Source organism: Bufo bufo, chromosome 7, assembly GCF_905171765.1.
Source record: "Bufo bufo chromosome 7, aBufBuf1.1, whole genome shotgun sequence".
Taxonomy (NCBI): domain Eukaryota; kingdom Metazoa; phylum Chordata; class Amphibia; order Anura; family Bufonidae; genus Bufo; species Bufo bufo.
The window spans coordinates 33,709,951-33,736,105 of NC_053395.1; the positions used below are offsets into that span (position 1 = coordinate 33,709,951).

General features: G+C 44.8%; 1 protein-coding gene across 3 annotated transcripts in view; it reads left to right on the forward strand.

Annotated features, from left to right (window-relative positions):
* Positions 1-5,928: 5,928 nt before the first annotated feature.
* MAD1L1 (mitotic arrest deficient 1 like 1) overlaps positions 5,929-26,155 on the forward strand; it is a 639,505-nt gene continuing 619,278 nt past the window's right edge. The window contains exons 1-9 of one of the 3 annotated variants that reach the window (XM_040439787.1): positions 5,929-6,006; positions 8,414-8,587; positions 9,507-9,647; positions 12,614-12,793; positions 16,161-16,285; positions 18,219-18,300; positions 19,181-19,311; positions 20,791-20,905; positions 22,041-22,102. In XM_040439787.1, coding sequence (XP_040295721.1) covers positions 8,435-8,587; positions 9,507-9,647; positions 12,614-12,793; positions 16,161-16,285; positions 18,219-18,300; positions 19,181-19,311; positions 20,791-20,905; positions 22,041-22,102 — 989 coding nt within the window. In that variant the 5' untranslated portion in view covers positions 5,929-6,006; positions 8,414-8,434. Of the gene's footprint in view, positions 6,007-8,413; positions 8,588-9,506; positions 9,648-12,613; positions 12,794-16,160; positions 16,286-18,218; positions 18,301-19,180; positions 19,312-20,790; positions 20,910-22,040; positions 22,103-26,155 lie in introns of those variants that run through there. The other 2 variants (XM_040439788.1, XM_040439789.1) reach the window with 2 other exon arrangements.

Consider the following 26,155-nt stretch of genomic DNA (forward strand, 5'->3'; position numbering starts at 1 on the left):
GATCTCTATAATGGCGCCATTCCGGGGAATGAAAGGGAGCGTCATGTACAGCGTCATGACTTTGGCCAAAGGATTAATTTTTACATTTTGCCCGGAGTGACCCCTTGATTGATTTGCACTGCTTTTCTAGTATATATATTATGTCTATTATGTTTTTTACAAAAAAAATGTGCAACTTGTGTTTTTGTAATTTCCAGCTGCTTAGTGTGAGAGGATGAATATTGATGGCCTATTCTCGACATAGTATCATCAATATCTGACTGGTGGGATCTGACTCCCAGCCTCGGAGCCTCTTCCTGGGCCAATATACATCAGTTATGTGGCCTAGTTGCAGTTCATTCCCATTTAAAGGGGTATTCCCATCTCAGACAATGGGGGCATATCGCTAGGATATGCCCCCATTGTCTGATAGGTGTGGGACCCACTGCTGGGACCCATACCTATAACGAGAATGGTGCAGGGAGAGCTGTGGCTGGAGGACCCCAGATTTCCCGGGGTCCGCCCACCACCAAGCGCTGCTCCCATAGAAGTTAATGCAGGGCGGCTGCGCATGCGCAGTGCCCCCTCTTTCACTTGCGGGGCCCCATTCTCGATATAGGTGCGGGTCTCAGCGGTGGGACCCACACCTATCAGACAATGGGGGCATATCCTAGCGATATGCCCCCATTGTCTGAGATGGGACAACCCCTTTAAGTAAATGGACCTGAGATGCAGTACTGAGCACAGCCACTATACAACGTACGGCGCTGTGCTGGGTGACTGTGAGGAAGCTGCAGCACCGCGGCCTCCTCAAATGGCCGATCGGCGGGAGATTTACTATTAGCCAGAATATCCCAGTGTTCATACAGTACTTCTTATTTATCAAGAGTTCTAGACATTAGTAGAAAGTGACTGTGGCCAGGGACATTTCCTAATACCATGTTTCCTGTTTTCATTAGTGTTGGTCAGCAAATTTGGGAAGTCTCAGAGGTGATTTTATAAAGTAATCGTCCCAGAGGGTGAAGTGCTAAACCATTATCTGTATCCTGTACCTTATTACATTCAATATGGCCGCCCTGCTTGTGATGTCATCATTAGAATCCTGGCACATGACTCACTTACTTGTGATGTCATAATGGGGGGAGTGGCTATAAATTGAGGAGACGCACTGACCCCAGCCTCAGTCTCCCCCTCGCCTCTCACTATTAGGAAGTCTCTGACAAGCGGCACAGGACCAGATCAGGTAAGTTTGGCCGCTTTTCTCCTCCTGTTTGGGAATTGTTTTGCTGATCTTTATTTTCTTTCTCTTTTATACAATGTGAGAGCCGCGTGTGACCCTCTCCGGCCCCCGAAAATCTGCCTGAGGTGCGACACTCAACCTCCTCCAATGGAAGAATCCCAGGAGAAAGTGAAGAAGGAGCCTCCACCTCCCTTAAAGGGCCAGAGCCACAGAAATCCAAGACTGTTTATAATAAATAAACAAAAAGTTTTTTGTGTGTGTTTCTTTAAAAAAAAAAAAAGATTGTTGTCTTTTTTTTTTCTGGTCCGCTGTGTATCTAATACTATCATATGTGATACTGTTTTCTAAGCTGTGTATCTAATCCTCTCCCAGAGTACCCTTATTAGTAATAGTGCCCCAATAATTCCCCATTATTAATAATGCCTCACTATAGTGCCCCCAATCTTAATAATGCCTCCCTATAGTTACCCCAATATTTATAATGCCTCCCTATAGTTACCCCAATATTAATAATGCCTCCCTATAGTTACCCCAATATTTATAATGCCTCCCTATAGTTCCCCCAGCATTAATAATGCCTCCCTATAGTGCCCCCAGTATTAATAATGCCTCCCTATAGTTCCTCTAATATTAATAATGCCTCCCTATAGTGCCCCCAATCTTAATAATGCCTCCCTATAGTGCCCCCAATCTTAATAATGCCTCCCTATAGTTCCTCTAATATTAATAATGCCTCCCTATAGTGCCCCCAATCTTAATAATGCCTCCCTATAGTGCCCCCAATCTTAATAATGCCTCCCTATAGTGCCCCCAATCTTAATAATGCCTCCCTATAGTGCCCCCAATCTTAATAATGCCTCCCTATAGTGCCCCCAATATTAATAATGCCTCCCTATAGTGCCCCCAGTATTAATAATGCCTCCCTATAGTGCCCCCAATCTTAATAATGCCTCCCTATAGTGCCCCCAATATTAATAATGCCTCCCTATAGTGCCCCAATATTAATAATGCCTCCCTATAGTGCTCCCAATATTAATAATGCCTCCCTATAGTTCCCCTAATATTAATAATGCCTCCCTATAGTGCCCCCAATCTTAATAATGCCTCCCTATAGTGCCCCCAAAATTAATAATGCCTCCCTATAGTTCCCCAATATTAATAATGCCTCCCTATAGTGCCCCCAATATTAATAATGCCTCCCTATAGTGCCCCCAATATTAAAAATGCCTCCCTATAGTGCCCCCAGTATTAATAATGCCTCCCTATAGTGCCCCCAATATTAATAATGCCTCCCTAAAGTGCCCCCAATATTAATAATGCCTCCCTATAATGCCCCTAGTATTAATAATGCCTCCCTATAGTGCCCCCAGTATTAATAATGCCTCCTTATAGTGCCCACAATATTAATAATGCCTCCCTATAATGCCCCTAGTATTAATAATGCCTCCCTATAGTGCCCCAATATTAATAATGCCTCCCTAAAGTGCCCCTAATATTAATAATGCCTCCCTATAATGCCCCTAGTAGTAATAATGCCTCCCTATAATGCCCCTAGTATTAATAATGCCTCCCTATAGTGCCCCAATATTAATAATGCCTCCCTAAAGTGCCCCCAATATTAATAATGCCTCCCTATAATGCCCCTAGTATTAATAATGCCTCCCTATAATGCCCACAGTATTAATAATGCCTCCCTATAGTGCCCCTAGTATTAATAATGCCTCCCTATAGTGCCCCCAGTATTAATAATGCCTCCTTATAGGGCCCCTAATATTAATAATGCCTCCCTATAGTGCCCCCAGTATTAATAATGCCTCTCTATAGTGCCCCCAATATTAATAATGCCTCCCTATAGTGCCCCCAATATTAATAATGCCTCCCTATAGTGCCCCTAGCATTAATAATGCCTCCTTACAGTGCCCCCAGTATTAATAATGCCTCCCTATAGTGCCCCCAATATTAATTATGTCTCCCTAAAGTGCCCCCAATATTAATAATGCCTCCCTATAATGCCCCTAGTATTAATAATGCCTCCCTATAATGCCCCACGTATTAATAATGCCTCCCTATAGTGCCCCCAATATTAATAATGCCTCCCTATAGTGCCCCCAATATTAATAATGCCTCCCTAAAGTGCCCCCAATATTAATAATGCCTCCCTATAGTGCCCCTAGTATTAATAATGCCTCCCTATAGTGCCCCCAGTATTAATGATGCCTCCTTATAGTGCCCCTAATATTAATAATGCCTCCCTATAGTGCCCCCAATATTAATAATGCCTCCCTATAGTGCCCCCAATATTAATAATGCCTCCCTATAGTGCCCCCAATATTAATAATGCCTCCCTATAGTGCCCCAATATTAATAATGCCTCCCTATAGTGCCCCCAGTATTAATAATGCCTCCCTATAGTGCCCCCAGTATTAATAATGCCTCCCTATAGTGCCCCCAATATTAATAATGCCTCCCTATAGTGCCCCCAATATTAATAATGCCTCCCTATAGTACCCCCAGCATTAATAATGCCTCCCTATAGTGCCCCCAATATTAATAATGCCTCCCTATAGTGCCCCCAATATTAATAATGCCTCCCTATAGTGCCCCCAATATTAATAATGCCTCCCTATAGTGCCCCCAATATTAATAATGCCTCCTTACAGTGCCCCCAATATTAATAATGCCTCCCTATAGTGCCCCCAATATTAATAATGCCTCCCTATAGTGCCCCCAATATTAATAATGCCTCCCTATAGTGCCCCTAATCTTAATAATGCCTCCCTATAGTGCCCCTAATCTTAATAATGCCTCCCTATAGTGCCCCCAATATTAATAATGCCTCCCTATAGTGCCCCCAATCTTAATAATGCCTCCCTATAGTGCCCCTAATATTAATAATACCTCCCTATAGTGCCCCCAATATTAATAATGCCTCCCTATAGTGCCCCCAATCTTAATAATGCCTCCCTATAGTGCCCCTAATATTAATAATGCCTCCCTATAGTGCCCCCAATATTAATAATACCTCCCTATAGTGCCCCACAATATTAGTAATGCCTCCCTATAGTGCCCCCAATATTAATAATGCCTCCCTATAGTGCCCCTAATATTAATAATACCTCCCTATAGTGTCCCCAATATTAATAATGCCTCCCTATAGTGCCCCCAGTATTAATAATGCCTCCCTATAGTGCCCCTAATATTAATAATGCCTCCCTATAGTGCCCCCAATATTAATAATGCCTCCCTATAGTGCCCCCAATATTAATAATACCTCCCTATAGTGCCCCCAGTATTAATAATGCCTCCCTATAGTGCCCCCAGTATTAATAATGCCTCCCTATAGTGCCCCCAGTATTAATAATGCCTCCCTATAGTGCTCCCAGCATTAATAATGCCTCCCTATAGTGCCCCTAGTATTAATAATGCCTCCCTATAGTGCCCCTAGTATTAATAATACCTCCCTATAGTGCCCCCAATATTAATAATGCCTCCCTATAGTGCCCCCAATATTAATAATGCCTCCCTATAGTGCCCCCAGTATTAATAATACCTCCCTATAGTGCCCCCAGCATTAATAATGCCTCCCTATAGTGCTCCCAGTATTAATAATGCCTCCCTATAGTGCCCCCAGTATTAATAATGCCTCCCTATAGTGCCCCCAATATTAATAATACCTCCCTATAGTGCCCCCAGCATTAATAATGCCTCCCTATAGTGCCCCCAATATTAATAATACCTCCCTATAGTGCCCCCAGCATTAATAATGCCTCCCTATAGTGCTCCCAGTATTAATAATGCCTCCCTATAGTGCTCCCAGTATTAATAATGCCTCCCTATAGTGCCCCCAGTATTAATAATGCCTCCCTATAGTGCTCCCAGTATTAATAATGCCTCCCTATAGTGCTCCCAGTATTAATAATGCCTCCCTATAGTGCCCCCAGTATTAATAATGCCTCCCTATAGTGCCCCCAGTATTAATAATGCCTCCCTATAGTGCTCCCAGTATTAATAATGCCTCCCTATAGTGCCCCCAGTATTAATAATGCCTCCCTATAGTGCTCCCAGTATTAATAATGCCTCCCTATAGTGCCCCTGTAGTTCTATTGTCCCTTGTAGTGCAACTAGTTATAATGACCCCTACACCGCCCCGTAGTTATGTCCCCATGTTAGTGCCCCAGTAATTATAACGCCCCCTATAGTGCCCCCAAGAGGTTTAGAGGTGTTCTCAGGGGGGCCGGCTTAAATGGCCCAAATTTTCCAGATAAAATATTAGTAAATATGCGATCTCCATGACTCCAAGGACAGAAAGTGGGTCCACTGTATAGCAATTGCCTCTCAGTAAGTAGATGCATGTAAATGGGAGGAGCAAAAAGCTAAGCCCCTCCCACCGAGTTAGAAATGATGGGACATGGAGCCTGAGAGACACAAACCTCTGACTATCCCATCATCCCTGGTTTCCTGTTAGTATCCGGCAGGGCAGTAGTCATCATTGTCCCATTACAGTTCCTATTATTCATATCACCTCCCATTCACTTGGCTGACAGTATTCTATATAAACATTGCAAAACCACACTGAATAAAACAAAAAAAAATAAATAAATAAAAAAAAAAATTTGCAGTTAATAAAAACAGCACAAGCAGAACACGCTGCCCTGCTCATCCAGTCACTACGGTAATGCTCCCTAACAACGAGACTTACGGCACGGGAACTCTCGCGAGAGCTGGTGAGAGGCATCTGTGAGCGGGACTCTTCAGTTCCCCGGCAGCGGGCAGTGTGTGGAGAGCAGGTGAGTGCTCTGCCTGCTTCATAATAGTGGCATGATGGGCGTAGTAGTCCGTTTCCCTCAGTTAGTGTACTGACTGTGGAACTACAAGTCCTAGCAGGCGAGGAATGCTGAGACGTGTAGTTACACAGCTTGCTTTGTAGTATGGCTACCCATAGGTTGCCTGGGGTTCCCTCCAGGTCCTGTAGAGTGTGAGCTCTTGGGGTCCAGGTCATCAGCTGCCCTCTCCATAGGCTCTGACTGACCACGAATGGGAGGTGCAGCCCTGTTTTTATATAAATGATGCGGAATCCGTGTCCTGCGCTTTCCGTACGCGTCATGGCGAATTATCGCTCGCGTTCTGCGGAAATAAAGCGCAGTCGGTGTGTATTCACATGTGCTGCGCTTTCCTTATACTTTGTTGGTCGTCTTCAAGATTTCCGCTTGCTGTCTGTGAATGGAAACAATAAAAAATTTTTTTTACATGCCATGGCTGAATTCCTGTAAGACAGGGTTCACATTGCGTGTCGTCTCCCGTCCCCCCCTTCGCTTTGCTTTTCATTGAAGGTATATCAATACCTGAAAACGCTATTAAGGCGTACACTACGACTGATCCGGGTTTTTATGGCTTATCCTCCATATATCGGCGGTGATCCGACGCCCAGCAGCTCTGATAGGTGGCGCCCCCGTTGTGTTGTGGACAGAGTTGGCGGCTGCAGCTCTGCACCCGTTCACTTCCATGGGAGCTGCACCGCAGTAACCCGCTCTGTCCACTTCACAATAGGGGCGCTGTGTCGTTCGGCCGATTTATTTCTGGCGCCAGAGCTACAGCACAATAGCTGATCAGCAGCGGTGCGGGTTGTCGGAACCCCGCTGACCTGAGGATGGGCCATCGTTTTAAATATTCCGGACAGCCCCTTTAAATGGGACAAATGGAGTCCAAAGCTGTATGTTTCCGTCTCCCTCCATGGTCTGCCATATTGTTCGGTCCAGTGTAAAAGGTGAAGAAAATGGAATCCAAAAAAGAATCCTTTAGTCTCCGCTTTTTGTGATGAAGTAAACGGATCTGTCGCAGTATACGCTTGACTGTAGCCCCATGGCGGTATTATGTGCCACGTGATCATAAGGAGCAGCAATCGCAGTGTGTTAAAGGGGTTATCCGACATTTTTCACTACTGATGACCTGTCCTTAGGATCCTGGGGGGGATTCCGACGCCGATCCGCTGTTTTGATAAGGCATCGGCGCTCGCAGTAGAGCCGTGGCCTTCTCCGCTTTTCCTAGGCCACTTAACGTCAAGCTCAGTGGTCACACAATCTAGCCCCATAGAAGTAAATGGGGCTGAGCGCGATACCAGGCACGGCCACTATACGGCGCTGTGCTTGGTAAGCACGGAGAAGGCCGCAGCACTCGCAGGAGCGTCGGTGCCTAGTCAAACAGTTGATTGGCGGAGGTCCTGGGTGTCGGACCCCTACAGAGGATAGGACATCAGTAGTAATATGTTGGTAAACCCTTTTAAAGGGGTATTCTGTCTTTTAAAGTGGTGAAAAATGATTGTTAGGACCTCGAAGAAGTGTTGGGCGAACTTCTGTTTTCAAGTTTGGCGCACAAGGTTTGGGTTGTCTAAGGATTCCGTTACGGTCCGTGGTAGCAGAATCCATAGGTATCCCGAACCTTGTACGCCGAACGTGAAAATACAAGTTCTCTCAACTGCCGCTAAGTTCTCAGTCCTGTGGGCAAACGCTCATTCATACGGTATAGGTGCGGTACAGCGCACTTTGTGACTTGCGCTTTTAAACTTAAGCCGTTCTTTTCAATTACACGTCTGCGCATGTCCATGCCAAGGACTACAACTCCCAGTCATGTTGGGAGTTGTAGTTTTGCAATAGCCAGAGGGCCACAGGTTGAGCATCCCTGCTGTATTACGTTTCTCGTGCTCACGCTTCATTGGCAGCTCATGCGTTTCAATTTTTTCCTGTCTAGTCCTCCTTTTGGACTGTGATAAAGCACTGTCTGCGCGAATCGCATTGCCGCAGGACGGTGCAAAGATTTAAAATTTTTTTTTTTTTAGGTAAAAGTTGTATTTTATCTGCAAAGGCGCTGGAAGTTATTGTTTGGGGGTACCGGGAAATGGTCGGACCTGCAGTGCCTCTCCATTCATCCTCTATGGGGCCTCCTGAGATCATATACAGTGCTCACCTATTTTTGGCAGTCGCAATGTGAATGATTGGCGATACACGTGCTTGACCGCTATCACCCCCCCCCCCCCCCCAGACGCAGGCCTCCTCGATGAGCGCTGGGTCTATCCAATTCTCAGGGCTGTACATGAACTCTATTTGGGAAGTGGGAAAATCAGACGCTTTGCTGGAAATCCCTCCTGAGTTTTGTGATGTGAATGTTTATGTTGTATTTTTGTGCTTTCTTAAGTTACAGGCCTCGTTGAAAACAGTCAAGATGGATGAAATTGAAGACAACACCACTGTTCTTTCCACCCTCCGATCATTCAATAAATTCCTCTCTCAGCCCTTTGACGGTACCCCACCCAGCGCCAACACCTCCAACACAACCGAAGCCTCTTTACAGATGCAGTTTCAGCAGAGATTTCTGGTAATTAGTTTGAGTCCGCCAGCGGGGTTATTTTTCATATTCGGAAAGCAAATGTTGTTCTGTGAACCCAATTTTACTGTCTACGTGTGATGTAATCTACATAAAGAGGTTTAGTTTACTTTTTTGCCGTTCCTGCATGATACTTCAGAGCTGCATTCACAGTTCTGCAGGCCTCAGCGCAGGAATCTTTTGGCATTTCTTGCTGACTCCCATAGCTCTTCAGAGTTTGGTCTGGTGACGCGAATCCTGGGAAGTGACTTCTGCTCCTCTGACTATCCATCATACAGCTTAGCTCAGGCATCCTCAAACTGCGGCCCTCCAGTTGTTGTAAAACTACAACTCCCACAATGCCCTGCTGTAGGCTGATACCTGTAGGCTGTTTGGGCATGCTGGGAGTTGTAGTTTTGCAACAGCTGGAGGGCCGCAGTTTGAGGATGCCTGGTTTAGCTAATTCCGTTAGGAATTGGTCTGTTGACATACTCTTTCCAGAGACATCCTGCAGAATTGTGAATTCAGCTCTGGTTTATAATACAGACTGTAACGTAGAATCAGTGCAAGATAAGTTATACAATATAGTTTAAAAATTTCTGCATCTCTTCAAGGAGATGTTTCTGGTTGGAAACATTTCGGCTAGGCTTCGGAAAACTCAGACTATGAGCTCCTTTTACCAGGTGGAGCTGCGGCTAGCCATACATTTCCTCTGCAGGTGTAGTGTGATAATTCATGCCTGACCATTATAATGCATGTGTGAACGGTGCCCATCAAAGAGGTACCTGCTCTTATGTTGGGGCTCTGGCTTTTATAGATTGGGATCCAAATAGGGTTTTTGGTAAACTGGTTGTCTGAATAAATGTTGAACTGTACAGTTACATAGCGCATATAGACAGCGGATCATTGACGTTGGCTTCCTTTCTTACAGCTGGAGGACCAAGCTGCACAGATCCGCTCCAAGTCGCATCTTATTCAGGTGGAGAGGGAAAAGATTCAGATGGAGCTGAGCCACAAGCGGGCTCGTATCGAGCTGGAAAAGGACGCCAGTACAAATGCCAGGAACTACGAGGTGAGATGAGTGCTGAGCAATGCTGACTGGTGGTGTCTGGAGGATGCGTCCAGTTCGGTCGTGCAATGTGTTTAGTACTTCAGGCCCCTTTACGCGGGCCGAGAATCCTCCAGATAATCGCTAACTAGCATTCATAGGAATGCACGTTATCGATTATCTGGCGGTGTAAAAGTACTGCCGATTACCCGATGAATGAGCAAAACACTCATTCGTCGGGTAATTGGATCTTTTGTGTAGCCACCTAAATCATCATTTGCTGGCAGCAGATCGTACTGTGTAAATACTCTACTGCCGACGGTAGGACCCCCACCAATCTAAGGGCTAATGCGCACGAACGTATTTACTTTCTGTGTCCGTTCCGTTTTTTTTTCTTTTTGCGGAACGTATACGGAACTATTCATTTCAACGGGTCCGCAAAAAAAAAATGGAAGGTACTCCGTGTGAATTCTGTTTCCGTATGTCCGGATTAACTTTCCGCAAAGAAATAGAACATGTCCTATTATTGTCAGCATTACGGACCAGGATAGTACTGTTCTATTAGGGGCCGGCTGTTCCGTTCCGCAAAATACGGAATGCACGCGGACGTCATCCGTATTTTTTGCGGACCGCAACATACGTACGGTCTTGTGCATGAGTCCTAATAGTTCTCCCCTATAATGTGTATAGGGGATAACTTGTTATAACTGGAATACCTCTTTAACATGACATGTATTACATTATCTATAAATCTAAATGACCGCTGGGGGAGGGAATGGCTGTGAGATTTATCAGGCCTCCTGTGCCAGAAAGTGGCTTTAAAGGCGATGTACACCTTTGTGGGCATTTTATTTTTTATTATTGTAGTCATTGTGAGGTAAACATGTTTTTTTTCAATTGGACTTTATTAAAAATATGGAGCCCTATTCTCAGTACAGAGCCGAGATGCTCTATTAGAAAGATCTATATTTTCTCTCTGCTCCATTAGGCAGGGAGCTGACGGGCTTCCTTATCGCTGCTCTCTGACCTTATAAACACTCATACCTCAGTTCTTATCTTACTAATAAGAATTTGGCATAAATACCTGTTTATGACCTCTTAGTCATTTAGAGATAAGGGTTAGGGCACATAGTGAAAGTAGGGTTCACACAGCTAAAAAATAACCTGTTAATCCTTTGTGACAGAACGGCTCAATATTTTTTAATAGAGACCAATTGAAAAAAAAATAGTTTTTAGCCAGAATGAGTAAAATGCAATCATAAAAAATTGTCCCCCTGAGAGTCTACATAGCCTTTAAAAATTGAAATTTTTGTTGTGCAAGCCCTCTTTTGTGCAAATGATTTGTGACCTTTTTGCCTGTTTACACCACACAATTTTTTTTCTAAACTTTGGGCAGGATTTGAATTCTGTGGCATAGAATTCAATTTCTGCCACACAGACCTCCCGAGATGCATGCCTCCTAATTAATTTAATGCAATAAACTGAAATGCCAATCTCGGACAAATCCCTGCTAAGTCGTTCTGCATTTTTCCTACCGGGACTGCACACAGCCCATCTCTCAAGGTGGTAGAAGCCGTGGTGGTCAGTGATGGCTTTGTTGTAACTAGGGTGTGCACAGAATCTTTTAACATTCCTGAAATGTTGTTGTGCCCATTTATTAAGTGTTGGGGTGCGGCTACACGTACATATCGCAGAAAAGTTGTGCAGCACGAAAATATGTGCAACTTTCTGTCGAGTGATTATTTTAGAATTATGTTTTGGCTAAGAAAACACAGCTAAGGCTACTTTCACACTCGCGTTTGGTGCGGATCCGTCATGCATCTGTTCAGAACGGATCAGTTTGTATTATCTTTAACATTGCCAAGACGGATCCATCTTGAACATCATTGAAAGTCAATGGAGGACGGATCCGTTTTCTTTTGTGCCAGATTGTGTCAGAGAAAACAGTTTGACTCAGTTTCATCAGACGGACACCAAAACGCTGCAGGCAGACGGACACCAAAAGCGGAATGGAGACTGAACTGATGCATTCTGAGCGGATCCTTCCTTTTCCATTCAGAATGGATTAGAATGCAAACTGATCTGTTTTGGGCCGCTTGTGAGAGCCCTGAACGGATCTCGCAAACGGAAAGTGAAAACGCGAGTATGAAAGTAGACTAAGTTGCAGGTGAGTTGCGTGTCGTGTGCGACTTCCATTAGGCCTCATGCACACAGCCGTGGTTGGCCGGCGCCCGTATTGTGGCCCGCAAACAGCGGGTCCGCAATATATGGGCACCGGCCGTTTGTGTACCCCATCACGGATGCTTGAATGGGTCCGGAAGGTGCGGTGTGGAACATAGGCATGGAACGCCGCAAGAGCACTACGGGGCGCCTCCGTGGGTTTTCTGTCCGTGCCACCGCACTGCAAAAAAGTAGTGCATCCTGCATGCACTACTTTTTTTGTGGTGCGGATCGTGGAACCCATTCAAGTGAATGAAGCCGCATACAGTGGGCACATGGTCATTGGGCACAGCAATTTGCCAACAACCATGTGCATGAGGCCTTACGTTCTATGGAATACAAGTCACGTCCTGCGAGACACAATCCTGCATGTTTACATTTTTTGCAACTGTCACGCCACAGCATGTCGTATTGCGACACCAGTCACTGCATGAAATGTTGCCGTACTCTGAAGAATGGTGAAGTATGAGTGGTTCTGAAAAATGACAACACACTCCAAACTGTCAGCTATAACAAAAATGTATAAATAATGTGGAATGCATGAATGCACCATTTTATGTTTTTGCTACAGTATGTATATCCGCCTTTGATAATATAAAGTAATTCAAAACCCAAATTATACTGTGAGCACCTCATCATAAATAATTACAGTCCTTGTCCTAGTTGCACGCCCCTGAATTGCAGAATGAATGCATTCTGAACTATTATACTATTACCATAACAACTGATGAAAAATTTAATTATTTAATTCTTTTTTTTTTTTCTTCCAGCGGGAAGCGGACAAGAACCAAGATCTTCTTACGCGCATCAAAGCTTTAGAGGAGAAAGAAATGGAATTTCATAGTAAACTCCAGGAAGAATGTGAAATGAACAAGTCCTATAAGAAGACAATCGAATCACAGAGCAAGAAACTACTAGAAAAAGAGAACAAACTCGACGAGGCTAATGAGGTACAAATACCTGGTAACATGAGAATTCTTAGCGGATCAAAAGGGTTTTATTAAGGCTGTATTAGGCTACTTACACACCAGCGTTTTTCATGGATCAGCAAAAACGCTCCCGTCATGATAATACAACTGTCTGCATCCGTTATGAACCTATCCGGTTGTATTATCTTTAATATAGCATTGACGGATCTGTCTCTAAAACCATGGTAAGTCAATGAGGGACGGATCAGTTTTCTTTTGTGTCAGAGAAAACGAATCCGTCTCCATTGACTTACATTGTGAGTCATGACTGATCCGTCTTGCTCTGCATCACAGGGCGCACTCAAAAACGCTGCTTGCTGCGCTTTTGTGTGCGTCATGGGAACGCAATGGAACGGAATAAATTCTGGTGCACTCCGTTCCCTTCAGTTCAGTTTTGTCCACCTTGACAATGAATGGGGACAAAACTGAAGAGTTTTCCTCCGCTATTGAGACCCAATGACAGATCTCAATTAGCGGAAAGGGAAAACGGTAGTGTTAAAGCGATCATCTGCCTGTGTAATACTGCCGCCGATTGCCAAAATCATCGGGCAATTCAGATTTTTTTGTAAGCATGCTTAATAATCTGCGCTTTACGGCGGCAGATCGTGCTGTCTAATAGCGATCTTCTGTCGGCAAATCTTTAGACAGTATGGGGACGAGCGATGGCCTAGCGATCGCTCCTCCCCATGCTGCAGAGAAAATTGCTGCATATAATAGCGGTCTCCTCCACTAGCAGGCAATTGCCGGAGGGAACGCTTCACTCCCGACAATCCCTTGCTGATCTGCCTGTCTAATTACATTCTTTAGCATACATATTTATGGTATGTTTAAGGCTAGGACTGTATGGCGACTTTGGTGGCACTAAACCAAGGTCATAGGGTTGTGTTGAGACATCACCAGTAATGGTTGGCATTACTGCATGCGACGTGGCAAAAAAATATATCTACTGGATTTTTGGTCACAAAGTAACTTTTTCCAGCGTTACTGATCTAGGGGTGAGTTCACATCATGTTTTTGCCATCTGTTTAACATACAAAAAACGTATACGTTAAACGGATGCTTCAGACTGATGCCATACAGTGGCGTCCGTTCATCAAACGTATAGGTTTTTTACTGTTCTCTGCAGGATACAAAAGTGTGGTGTGCTACGCTTTTGTATCCTTTTTTTTTTTTTTTTTCCCAACATGTATGTTAAACGGATGGCAAAAACATGATGTGAACCCATTCGAAGATCCACATGTTCTGGAGCACTGTAGAAATTGTTGTCATTCATGCAGTCCGTGGCCCCAGCGGCACACATGTGCGCACACACACTCACTAGTCTGTTACTATATATTTTTATTTTTTTATGTTGTGGGTAGAAACCCATATAAAACTGGAGAGACAATACGAACTTTGTGCAGATCCTTGGTTGGGTTTGGCACCATAAATTGCATGCAGCTGAAAGCCAACTTGCATCCCAAAATAGTCATGCTGCTTCATTGCAACAGTAAAGGTGGATTTACACCTCACAATTGCGGGGCCAATTTTTGGGAACGAACGTTCGTTCCTGACAATCTGCCCGTGTAAGGCCGAATGCACATGGCCGTGGAACACAGCTGTGAGCGATCCGCGGTATCCCGGCCTGGCATCCTGCTGAGAGCAGGAGCGAACGGCGTCATTGGTTGCTATGACGCCGTGCTCTTCATGCCGCCGCTGCTCTACAGTAATACACTCGTATGATCTATACGAGTGTATTACTGTAGTGCAGCGGCGGCGTCATAGCAACCAATGACGCCGTGCGCTCCTGCTCTCAGCAGGATGCCAGGCCGGGATACCGCGGACCGCTCACAGCTGTGTTCCACGGCCGTGTGCATTCGGCCTAAAGGTGCAGCAAAACGCTCGCTCTTTGGGATAAATCCTATTTCCTGCGGACACCTGGATAGAAGATTGTGCTGTGTAAACCTCACTTTAGTGCAACAGCAATGAATCTGTATAAGGACAAGAAATGGCAGTAGCTGTCACTTGTCCCCATACAGTAGAGGAGATTGCTGCATGTAAATGCATCTCTTTCCTCCACTAACGAGCAGGAAATATCAGGGAGGAACAGTCCCTTCCTGATAATTACCTGCTTGGTCAGTGCATGTAAATAGGCCTTAAGTTGCATACAGATTGCGCACATTTTTGGTCACATGCCCAAAATTGCAGCATAGTCCTGGTCTAAATGGTGGGGTCTGATCATTGGGAAAATCTACCCTCTGTTGGCAACGCATACATGAGCACTATCTATTATAAACCAGGGATGATACAGAAACGGTTACGTGCACTCAGTCCTTTAACAGCTGTAGTGACGTCATGATGACGAGGAGCTGCTAAAGCTGGTCATGGGGCTTAGACATATTGCTGGAGCGGCTGGTAATCGAATTTGTATTGGGAAGTCCATGTATCACCTGGGGGAAGCAGAGACCTGTCATGTTTGATTACAGGAGGTGACTGACAATGGCTCCTCTGCTTCTCCATGTTGTAGTAAATGTGCAAATGTTGCCTATCCCAGCATGCATATTTAGAGCGGGGGAGATGGCGGGGATTCAGTTAGAGTGCATTCACACTGTGTCAGCGGCGTGAGTCAGGAGGGTTGCCCGACATATGTAGGTGTACAGTGGCATGCGCCACCCAAAGGCTGTCTGGTTAAAAAGTGTATACAGCACAGTTAGAGGTAGGTTTATCAAGTCAATGCGCCTGATTGAAACCTATGCCAGAAAACTGCTGTAACTGATGATAAATATGCAGGGGGTTGATGGGCCCATCCACTCCCCACCCTTGTAATGACCCCTTTTTTTGGAAAGTGTCGAGGGTGGTGTGAAAATGGCAATTGCGTCAAAATTTAGTTTGTGACTCTTTACACCAGTTTCTGGTAAAAAGGGCGTAATAAATGACCCCCATGTATGTTTTTATTTTTTTTCCCCACTGGATACCTCCAGTCAACTACAATATATTAGACCGTGCCGAAAAAAAAAAGGGATATACCAGTCCAGTGGAGGCACGAAGGGCACTGATTTGGCCTCCATTGAGCAAAGGTGGCCTATGATCCACAGGATGCTCTCCCTGAGCATACACCAAACGTATTCTGCAAATTGCGTTGTAAATGCACCTTATATACATGGCCAGCGTGTTGGCTGGAATGAAATTCAGGGACTCGCTTCCTTTTTCAAAATTTGTCCAGGATTTTATGGCAGCAAATTATCCGTGTTCATCAGTAACATGGATGTTTAGGAAGAGCTTTTCGTCAGTGATGAAACCTTGTCACTTGCGGTTTACCAAACAATTTTTACTAATTTCCTTCACTTATTTTTCATTATTATTCATTTAGGCTATTAGTGTGCTAAAGGGAAAGGTGTCGGAATTCCAAATGAAAATGATGAATCTAGAAATGCAGCTAAAAAGCCAGGAGACGGAGAAGCAGGAACTGACCGAACAGTTGGAAATTCAGCGCAAGTAAGTGTTTTATTGGCCGCCTCTATAAATTGGGTGTACATTAATTTCTATTAAATTAGACCACATCCTAATCGCAAAATGAGCCAGAGAACTGTGATGCTATGACATGGATGCTATTGAAAGTACAAAATGTGCATGCAGCGATCTCCTCCAGAGTATGGGGAGGAGCGATTGCTAATGCCGTATTGATGCATATTTAATTTCCATACTGTGTGCGTATGAGACAGATGTCCAAATTTCAGAGATGGTAGGGATTTCTGGGCTTTTCCGTTTTTGTGCTATGAGGCTTCTTGCGGCCGGTATTATATGGGATCCCACTGTTTTGGTATGTTGTGCAATAGGTGAATTTGGTAGGAAACATAAGGCAAAGGCAACATGCACACGGACGGCTTGCGTTTTTTGTGGTCTGCAAACAGCGGATCCGCAAAAAACCGAAGCCGTCCGTGTGCCTTCCGCAATTTGCGGAATGGAACGGGCGGCCCATTGTAGACATGCCTATTCTTGTCTACAAAACGGACAAGAATAGGACATGCTATATATTTTTTTTTTTTGTGGGGCCACGGAACGGTGCAACTGATGCGGACAGCACACGGAGTGCTGTCCGCATCTTTTGTGGCCCCATTGAAGTTAATGGGTCCGCATCCGAGCCGCAAAAAAACGGCGGCTCGGATGCGGACCAAAACAACGGTCGTGTGCATGAGGCCAAAGTCTGGAGATGGTTGGATATTTATATGGAGCATCTTGTTTAGTTTTTCAAATGCAGTTTTCCAAAAAGTTTGGATTTTTTGACATGTCCACCATAGATGTAGATAGGTTCCTTGGGCTCCACAATTTTTCCAGCATAGATCAGAGTAGTTGGGATCCATATGGTTTATTTTTACCGATGTTAGGTGCCATCTCAGAAGTATTTTTCGAGAGTTCACAGTGGTGCATTCCTTTTTGGATATTTCATTAGTACAGTTGAACGCAGGCAGATCTCCAATTTTTGGGAGAATAGGTTGTTCCTAGGTCTCTTTCCCATTGTAATTTTAATACAGATTTATTTTTTAACTTATCTTCACTATTGTTTATCAGCATAGAAGTTAGAAATACCTTTCGTTATAAGATTTTGAGTAGAAAAGAATGTAAATTCAGATTTAGGAAAAATTGGCTCGTTGATCTGGATTTGGGAAAAGGAGTGTCTGATTCTTAAAGGGATTCTGTCACCAGGTTTTGGCCTATAGAGATACGGACATGCACGGCTAGATCGCCGCTAGCATGTCCGCAATATATCTGTCCTATAGGGCTGTGTGCTTTTATTTTCTTTAAAAAAAGGATTTCAGAGATATGTAAATTAGTCTTGTATGTGTCCAAGCTGCTGTACTAACCTTCCTGGAGCCCAGCCACGCCCGCCTGTGAAGGAGCCCAGCACCGCCTATGTCCTCCGAATCTCCTCCTTTCGTCACCGATAGATTGCAGTAATCTCGCGATGCGCAAGCTCGCGCATGCGACGTGCCGGTATAGTGTTCGTTCCCTGTGCTGGCATCAGCCTCAGGGAAAGAACTGTGCATGAGTGAGATTACGGCAATCTATCGGTGATGAAAGGAGGAGATTCGGAGGACATAGGCGGTGCTGGGCTCTTTCACAGGCGGGCGTGGCTGGGCTCCAGGAAGGTTAGTACAGCCGCTTGGACACATACAAGACTAATTTACATATCTCTAAAATCCTTTTTTTAAAGAAAATAAAAGCACACAGCTCTATAGGACCGGTATATTGCGGACATGCTAACGGCGATCTAGCCGTGCATGTCCGTATCTCTATAGGCCAAAACCTGGTGACAGAATCCCTTTAAATATTTTTAGAAGTCTGTTTTAGGTAACTGATATTGGGAAGTTAAATGGGTGAATGAGCAGCGTTCCTTTCCATGTATTGTGTAATGCTGTGTGTTTTACAGGAAGCTGCAGGATGGCAGTCAGACAACACAGGCATTGCAGGAACTCCAGGCGTTAAATGCTGACTGTGAAATAAAGATAAAGGTTGGTAAATTACAGATCTTTGTAACTGTTGCAAACGGCACCTTTGTTAACCTTGGGGTCCATTCACACGTCCGCAATTTCGTTCCGCATTTTGCGGAACGGAATTGCGGACCCATTCATTCCTATGGGGCAGCACGATGTCAGATCCGCACTTCTGTTCCGCAAAAAAATAGAACATGTCCTATACTTGTCCGCAATTGCAGACAAGAACAGGCATATTCTATTAGTGCCGGCAATGTGCGGATCGCACATTGCAGCTGTCCGTGTTTTGTGGATCCGCAAAACACGTTGCGGACGTTATGGTTCGTGGTAGCGGAATCCGTAACAGATTTTTTAAATAACCCGAAACTTGTATGCCGAACATGAAAACAGAAGTTCGCTCATCCCTAAACATGTCCTATTCTTGCCTGCAAAATGCGGACCACAGACTCATTAAAGTCAATGGGTCCCCCAAAAAAACGGATGTCAAGCGGACTTTATCTGGTGGTGGTCTGACATATGGGACCATTACTGATCCTGAAAATTAAGAGTTACAGTGATTTTTCCAACACCGTTTCCCCTTCAGTCATTTCCTGTACAATGGCACCCCAGCCACTCGATTGTGCATGGAGCCGCAGCACAGCTATACCAAAGTGAATTCGGCTGTGCCGCCGTTGCCCGCACAGCCGCCTGACTGGGATGTCCATGTTCAGGAAAAAAAACCTAAATCAAGACTGTGGCCCCTCTATTCTGTGTATCCATGGGGTGAGCAGAGGTTGGACCCTCACTAATCCTAAAGTCATAACGTGTCCTAGTGATATGCTAGAAGTTTGAGATGGGAATGACCCTTTAAATAGGTTTTGCTTGGTTGCCAGTAACTTAGTTATTTTACTTTGCACAGACTTTGGAACAGAAACTGTCATCTCAGGAGCAGGATGCTGCAGTTGTGAAGAGCATGAAGTCTGATCTTGAAAAACTACCCAAAATTGAGAGAGAACTACAGCAGCTGAGAGAAGAGAATTCTTACCACAGGTATATCCGTGGCCATAATCACTATATTTGATCCCTGGGCCGGTGACATTTTTGACAAAGTAGATCCGTCCTGAAAATTCACAGTTCTCCTCAAATGGGTTGCCTGAGGAAAGCAGGGCACAAGCAGGGGATGGTGAATAGTAGCAAAATTACATCATTTACCTGTTGATTCGTCTGTCACTCTGGCGCTTCCATTCTGCTTCTCCCTGCTGGTTTAATGTCACAATGAAACCCTGTGACCACTGCTGCCAATCGCTGGCCTCAACAGTGTAACTTTCAAGTCAGTGATTACCTGCAGTGCAGAGATGAGTAAATCTATTTGTATGAACCCATTTGTGTCATCAATAATAGTTCTAGACCTGTGAGGGGTGGCCCCCACTGCTACTTTATTGACAGGGCCGGACATCTCTCCCGGCCTTGACAGTCTTGTGCCAGCGCCGCCGCTCCAAGTAGCGGCGGAAGCAAAGAGACTCTGCTTCCTCTTTTGGACCAGTTACTGCTCATGCGCCGCTAGCGGTGTGGTGTCTCCCGAAATATCTCTTGTAGGGAGTTGAATTAGGAAATTCTGTTTCAGCGTAATTTGTTAAGAAGATGCCACAATGAAACTGAAATGAAGGTAAAGCAGTGAAGGATTGGTAGTCATCGCCAGCCAGGCACTACTTCTGCCTCGCCTCTGCAGGAGAAATGTAGTAGTATTACATGACAGCCATTCAGATGAATGAACATCCAAGTAAGGCCCTATTCACACAACCGTATATCTGGTCGCATCCGATCTGTGTTTTAATGGGGCCGCAAAAAATGCAGACATCACACCATATGCTGTCTGTGTCCGTATGGCTGTTCCACAGTCCTGCAAAAAAGAGAACATGTCCTATTCTTGTCCGTTTTGCCGGAAAGAATAGGCACACTGCAAAATACATATTGTCGCGTGTATGCACCCGAATATAAGGACTGCTAGAGTCTCCTAGAACAGAAGCCACTGGTACTAATCATCTACCTGTTCTTGCTCTTAGTGGGGTCCCAAGCACAAGCAGGGGACCCCCTCTCTGGTGTCCACGTGCCCTAATAATCCTTATAGACAGGGGTAGTCTTCATATGACAATCACTTTTTGGAGATGCTCCAAAGTGACAAATAGAAAGTCATCTGCACAGTATGGGTCGGCTTTATTTGTAAGTAGGTTTTAGTAAATTTCAAGGCACAGCAGTATAATACATAATAGCCTTCTACTTATCAAACCTGGTGCAACTGGAAAGTTACCCTTAATTGTATTCCATCTCCTATTCTCCTTCTCCCATCTCCGCTGTCCCTTCCTACAAGTTTTCATAAATCTCCAGTATTACAGCATTTCCTCACTGTGGGGCTGCTTTTAACTATGTAGACGGACATTACTTTCTGGTACTTTACTAGATTGAATCTCTAACGATTATTGTTTAATTTGACTTTTTTTTATGTGCCTCATTTTCTGCTGCTTTATTCAGGGAAATGAGAGAAAATAACGCGCTTCTGAAAGAAGAGGTGGAATCGCTGCGCAGAACAGCCGAGCGCCACGAGAGGATGAACGAAGAGCTGGTGGCTTTAGAGCTAGACAAGGAAGTAAGTGACACATGGTTAGCATAATAATTTCCACATATCCTTTTCATGTGGCCGATTAAATTGGTTACCTAGTATTGGTGACCTATCCTTAGATCATTGGGGTCCGACTTCTGACATCCCAGCCCCTCGGCTGCTGTCAGGAACTACGCCGCCTGGGCCATCGCTGTATTCCTTGACCTGTGACATCACTCTAATTGGTCACATGGCCTTTGTGCAGTCTTGTTCAAGTGAATGGGATGGAGCTGCAATACTAAGTGTCTATACCAGGGATCAGCAACCTTTTGGCACTCAGGCTGCTGGGAAACTACAACTCCCAGCATGCAAACATACTTGGCTGTTCGTCTGACTCCCATAGACGTGAAAAGAGCATTCTGGGACTTGTAGTTTCAGAACAGCTGCAACGCCGGAGGTTGCTGATCCCAGGTCTATACGGTGCAGGGGCCTCTTTAAACAGCAGATCGGAAGGGGTGCTGTGAGTTGGACCCCAACAGATCAGATACTGATCATGTATCCTGCGGGACAGGTAATCAATATTTTTGCCCGAGTCCAGCTTGGGCAGTGGGAAAAGTAGCTAACTGGAGGGGGGAGGGCCGCTTTAGATGCTGCTATCTCCTGAATGGAGAAACATGCAACTGGTCTTGTTTGAAATCTGACATTCCTTGTATGAAAGCCTGGACTGTCAGCTTTCAAACAAGACCAGTTGCATGTTTCTCCATTCAGGAGATAGCAGCATCTAAAGCGGCCCTCCCCCCATCTCCTGAATGGAGAAACATGCAACTGCTCTTGTTTGAAAGCTGACATTCCAGGCTTTCATACAAGGAATGTCAGCTTTCAAACAAGACCAGTTGCATGTTTCTAGCTGCTACCATTCAGGAGATAGCGGCATCTAAAGCAGCCCTCCCCCATCCAGTTAGCTACTATTCCCACTGCTGGAGCTGGACTGGGACAAAGCAGTTAGGTGGTTAATAGCGGACTACTTCTTATGTTTAAAGGTTTGTCAATCTTGAGGCCGTCCCTTCAGTGTAAGTCAGTGTGTGGGCTTTGCCATGTTATATATCCTACAGATAAAATATTGAAATCTACTTGTCTGCTGGGAAATGTATGCTGAATGCAATTTCTTTTTTTCTTATTACAGAAAATACTTAAGAAATTGAAGTTTTGGGAAAACATGGAGAAAACGACTGGTCTCGACATCAAGTAGGTGCCTAATGTCTGGATAAGTGGAGTAATTTTTCATGTCGTGAAAGAGAAAAATAGCAGGTCTGCCCTTTAGGAGCAATCGAACTGCTGTGTGGAAATCTGCCCTGGCTATCCAAGAGATTTCAGCGCAGCTAGTGTAGAGAAAATGCGCAGCCGACCACCTGTTCCCACAGGAAAATCAGCTGTTGGTGCCTTTGTGCAGATGAAATCGTAACAATTACTGCATGCACAGAAGATCGAGTGGCCGGAGAGTACTCTGCGCTCTTTCACTCGCTTGTTGGCTGATCTGCTTGATCCTCCCCCTGCTTCACTGCTGCGTCTATATGGCTGAGCAATTGTGGCTTGTGCTTCCTCAGAATTCTGCAATCATTTAAATAATTGAACTAAAAACTTCTACCATGCTTGTTCAGTGTCTACACAGAGCCCGCACTTGTTTTTCGCATAGTAGGAGGTATTATCATTACGCCAGGTACTTTGCAGGACTCTGACATAGGAAAAGTTAACTGTTCCATTTCTTCATAGGAGCTCAGCTCATCTACGGTGTATCTGACAACAGACTGAATCAGCAGAATTCTGATTGCTGCTCTAGGCTATAATACAATATCAGTATGAAATAAGTCATGTTTTCAAATGACTAGTTTTGTTATTCTTTATCCAAAATCAGCTCATGTGAGCTGTGTGGAACGAACAAGCCTTACCTATACGGGTACAGCCACATGTGGCGGAAATGCTATTGTTTTTTTTTTCTGCAGAAGAATAATCTTCAGGATTTTGCAGTTACATTGGATGAGATTTAAAGAAGATCTGTCTCCTGACATGGCTGATTTAGTAATTACTGACATTCCGCATGTAATAACAATTCTGGAGCATCTATTCTTATCACTCTGTTGTCTTTTTCTTATATTATTCCTGCTAGACGTTTATGTATGAATTGCTGGTGAAAAGCAGGTTGCTATGAAGGTCCAACTGGGTGTTAACAGTTGGCGGTGTGGCCCTGCACAGTCTGACACTGGCAGCACTGATTGGATGCTGTAAGACTGTGCAGGGCCACCCCCCCAACTGGTAACACCCTGCTGGACCTTTATTGCAAACTACTAATAATTAAAGGGAACCTGTCACCGGGATTTGATGTATAGAGCTGAGGACATGGGTTGCTAGATGGCCGCTAGCACATCCGCAATACCCAGTCCCCATAGCTCTGTGTGCTTTTATTGTGTAAAAAAACTGATTTGATCCATCTCACGTACAGGACACATCTCAGGTTAATTTGCATATGGATCAAATCGTTTTTTTTACACAATAAAAGCACATAGAGCTATGGGGACTGGGTATTGCGGATGTGCTAGCGGCCATCTAGCAACCCATGTCCTCAGCTCTATACACAAAATCCCGGTGACAGGTTCCCTTTAATTTATAGCTTGTAGTAGGAATAATAGAGGAATGCAGAGTCATATAATTAGATGCTACTGAATTTTTGTTACATGGGGAATGTAAGTAGTTACTAAAACAGACCTGTCTGGAGAGGGGACGGGTCCTCTTAAAGCAAATCTGATCCCCGCACTGTGTACGAAATCTCAGGCAGTTATTGACTTGCAGTTTGCGGGTTTCACCCTTTTCAATGCATCAGCTGATTTTCGTCTGCGGAAATTCCTCAGAATCTGCAGTGGAAATCCATCCATTGTGGCTATACCTTTTGAACTGGTTGTCTGCTTTTATATGCGGATGTCCTATCCTCGGGATAGGTCATCAATATCTGATCGGTGGGAATCCGACTCCCAGCACCCCACCGTAGATCAGCTGTTTTGAAGAGAGAGCATTGCTCATACAAGCTCTGCCTTCTCCTTGTTTATCGTCGCAACTGCAGCGGCGAGCAGTGTAATTACAAGTATGGCGTCTCCATTCACTTCTAAGGGAGTGAAGTGTATACCGTCCCATAAAGTGAATGGGGACAGAGCAGTTGTAATTACACTGCTCACTGCTGCAGTTGCGACAGCGAGCAGGTAAACGGTGAAGAGAAGGAACGAACACTACTTTCTCTTCAGCTGATCAGCGAGGGTGTCGGGAGTCGGATCCCCGCCTATCCTGAGGATAGGCCATCAATATAAAAAAAAAAAAAAAACCCCTTTAAATTCCATTCATTAACTATAATGTCTCCTGTGCAAAGGTGGCAATCGCACCCTAAGGCCTCTTTCACACGAGCGTGACGGATTGGCTCTGGATGCGTTCAGTGAAACTCGCACCATTTTGCAAGCAAGTTCAGTCAGTTTGGTCTGCTATTTGCGTTCAGTTGTTCAGTTTTTTGCGCGGGTGTAATGTGTTTTGAAGTGTTTTTCACGCACGTGATAAAAACTGAAGGTTTACAAACAATATCTCAGCAACCATCAGTGAAAAGCGCATCGCATCCGCACTTGCTTCCGGATGCGATGCGCTTTTCACTGAAGCCCCTTTCACTTCTATGGGGCCAGGGCTGCGTGAAAAACGCAGAATATAGAACATGCTGCAATTTTCACGCAACGCAGAAGTGATGTGTGAAAAACAACGCTCCTGTACACAGACCCATTGAAATGAATGGGATTCGGTGCGGGTGCAATGCATTCACGTCACACATTGCACTCGCTCGTGTGAAAGCGGCCCAAGTCCTCATCCACATTTCCGTGTCAGTGTCACGTCCGTCTTTCATCTGTGTAGATGTCGGTGAAAGATCCGTGGTTGCTCCATGTGTCCGTTTTTACCATCCATGTCTCATCCGTAATTCACTGACGTTGCTCAGCTGAAAATAAATTTCCAAAGCATCTCCTATAAGGGTCCATTCACATGTCCACAAATTGCGGATCCGCAAAACACTGACATGGCCATGTGCGTTCCGCATTTTGCGCACCGCACATGCCCGGCACTATAATAGAAATGCCTTTTCTTGTCCGTGGCTGCGGACAAGAATAGGACATGTTCTATTTTTTTTGCGGGGCCGCGAAACGGAAGTGCGGATGCGGACAGCACACTGTGTGCTGTCCGAATCTTTTGCGGCCCCATTGAAAATTAATGGGTCCAGGTCCGTTCTGCAAAATTGCGGAACGGATGCTGACGTGTGAATGGACCCTAAGTCTTCAGTGAAAAACGGACGCACAATGGATGCTATCCATGTTGTGTCGGTGATTCTTACAGTCCCATAGACTTCAATAGGGTGCTTGGTCCGCATCATATATCAAAGCAGTGCATGTCTCGGTCAATAAAAAAAAAATACTGAAATGTAAACAGACATTTAAATCAATGGGTACGTGTGCTGTCCGCAGAAAAACGGAAATGTGGACGAAGCCTAGGTATTGCAGCTGACATATGGTCGCCGGAAGAGCCTGTAACAGAATTTACATAGGAGCCCAGGAGCTACAAGTTCCGCTTATGAAGACCGTAAATAATCCTCAGTGGTGGTAAATACCTGACCGCTACTGATTCCCTGTGATTTTTTTTTTTCTGCGACATTTATGGGGAAATGACCTGTTTTATGAAAAGAGCAATGATAATGAACTCCTGCCTGCTACTGATCCCCATCAATTCTGCAGGAGGCCTTTTATTTTAAAGAAACGATGAAGACTGAAAATAGCATATTTCCTCGAATGCTTATTTATTCCTAAATGGGAATATGAAGAGCTGGTGATTTACCAGTAAATTGCTTTTGCCTGTATTCTGCTCCTAATGAAATCCAATTATAATGGTTCCATATGCGTTCGCGATCTCCCTCGTAATCATCAGCATCTGTCACTCTACCCCTTCCCCCCCCTATCCAGTGATGCGCCGGTTCTCGTGGCGTTCCGTCGGATGCTGGCGCTGGTACGCCGCCCCTCCTCGCTACCGTCCTTCTCTCGGTATTTCACCTAAGTGACTTTCTGGTTGGTGGGGGGCAAAAAAAAATAGCTTTTACTTACCTCAAGCTGTTCATGTTTAATGAAGTCATTTAGCAGCAGGAGACAAATGAAAATGAGTGACACGTTTTTTTTTTTTTTTCCTTTTTTCCGCTCCAATTTTAATAACATCTTCATTTAGAATTAGACTTTT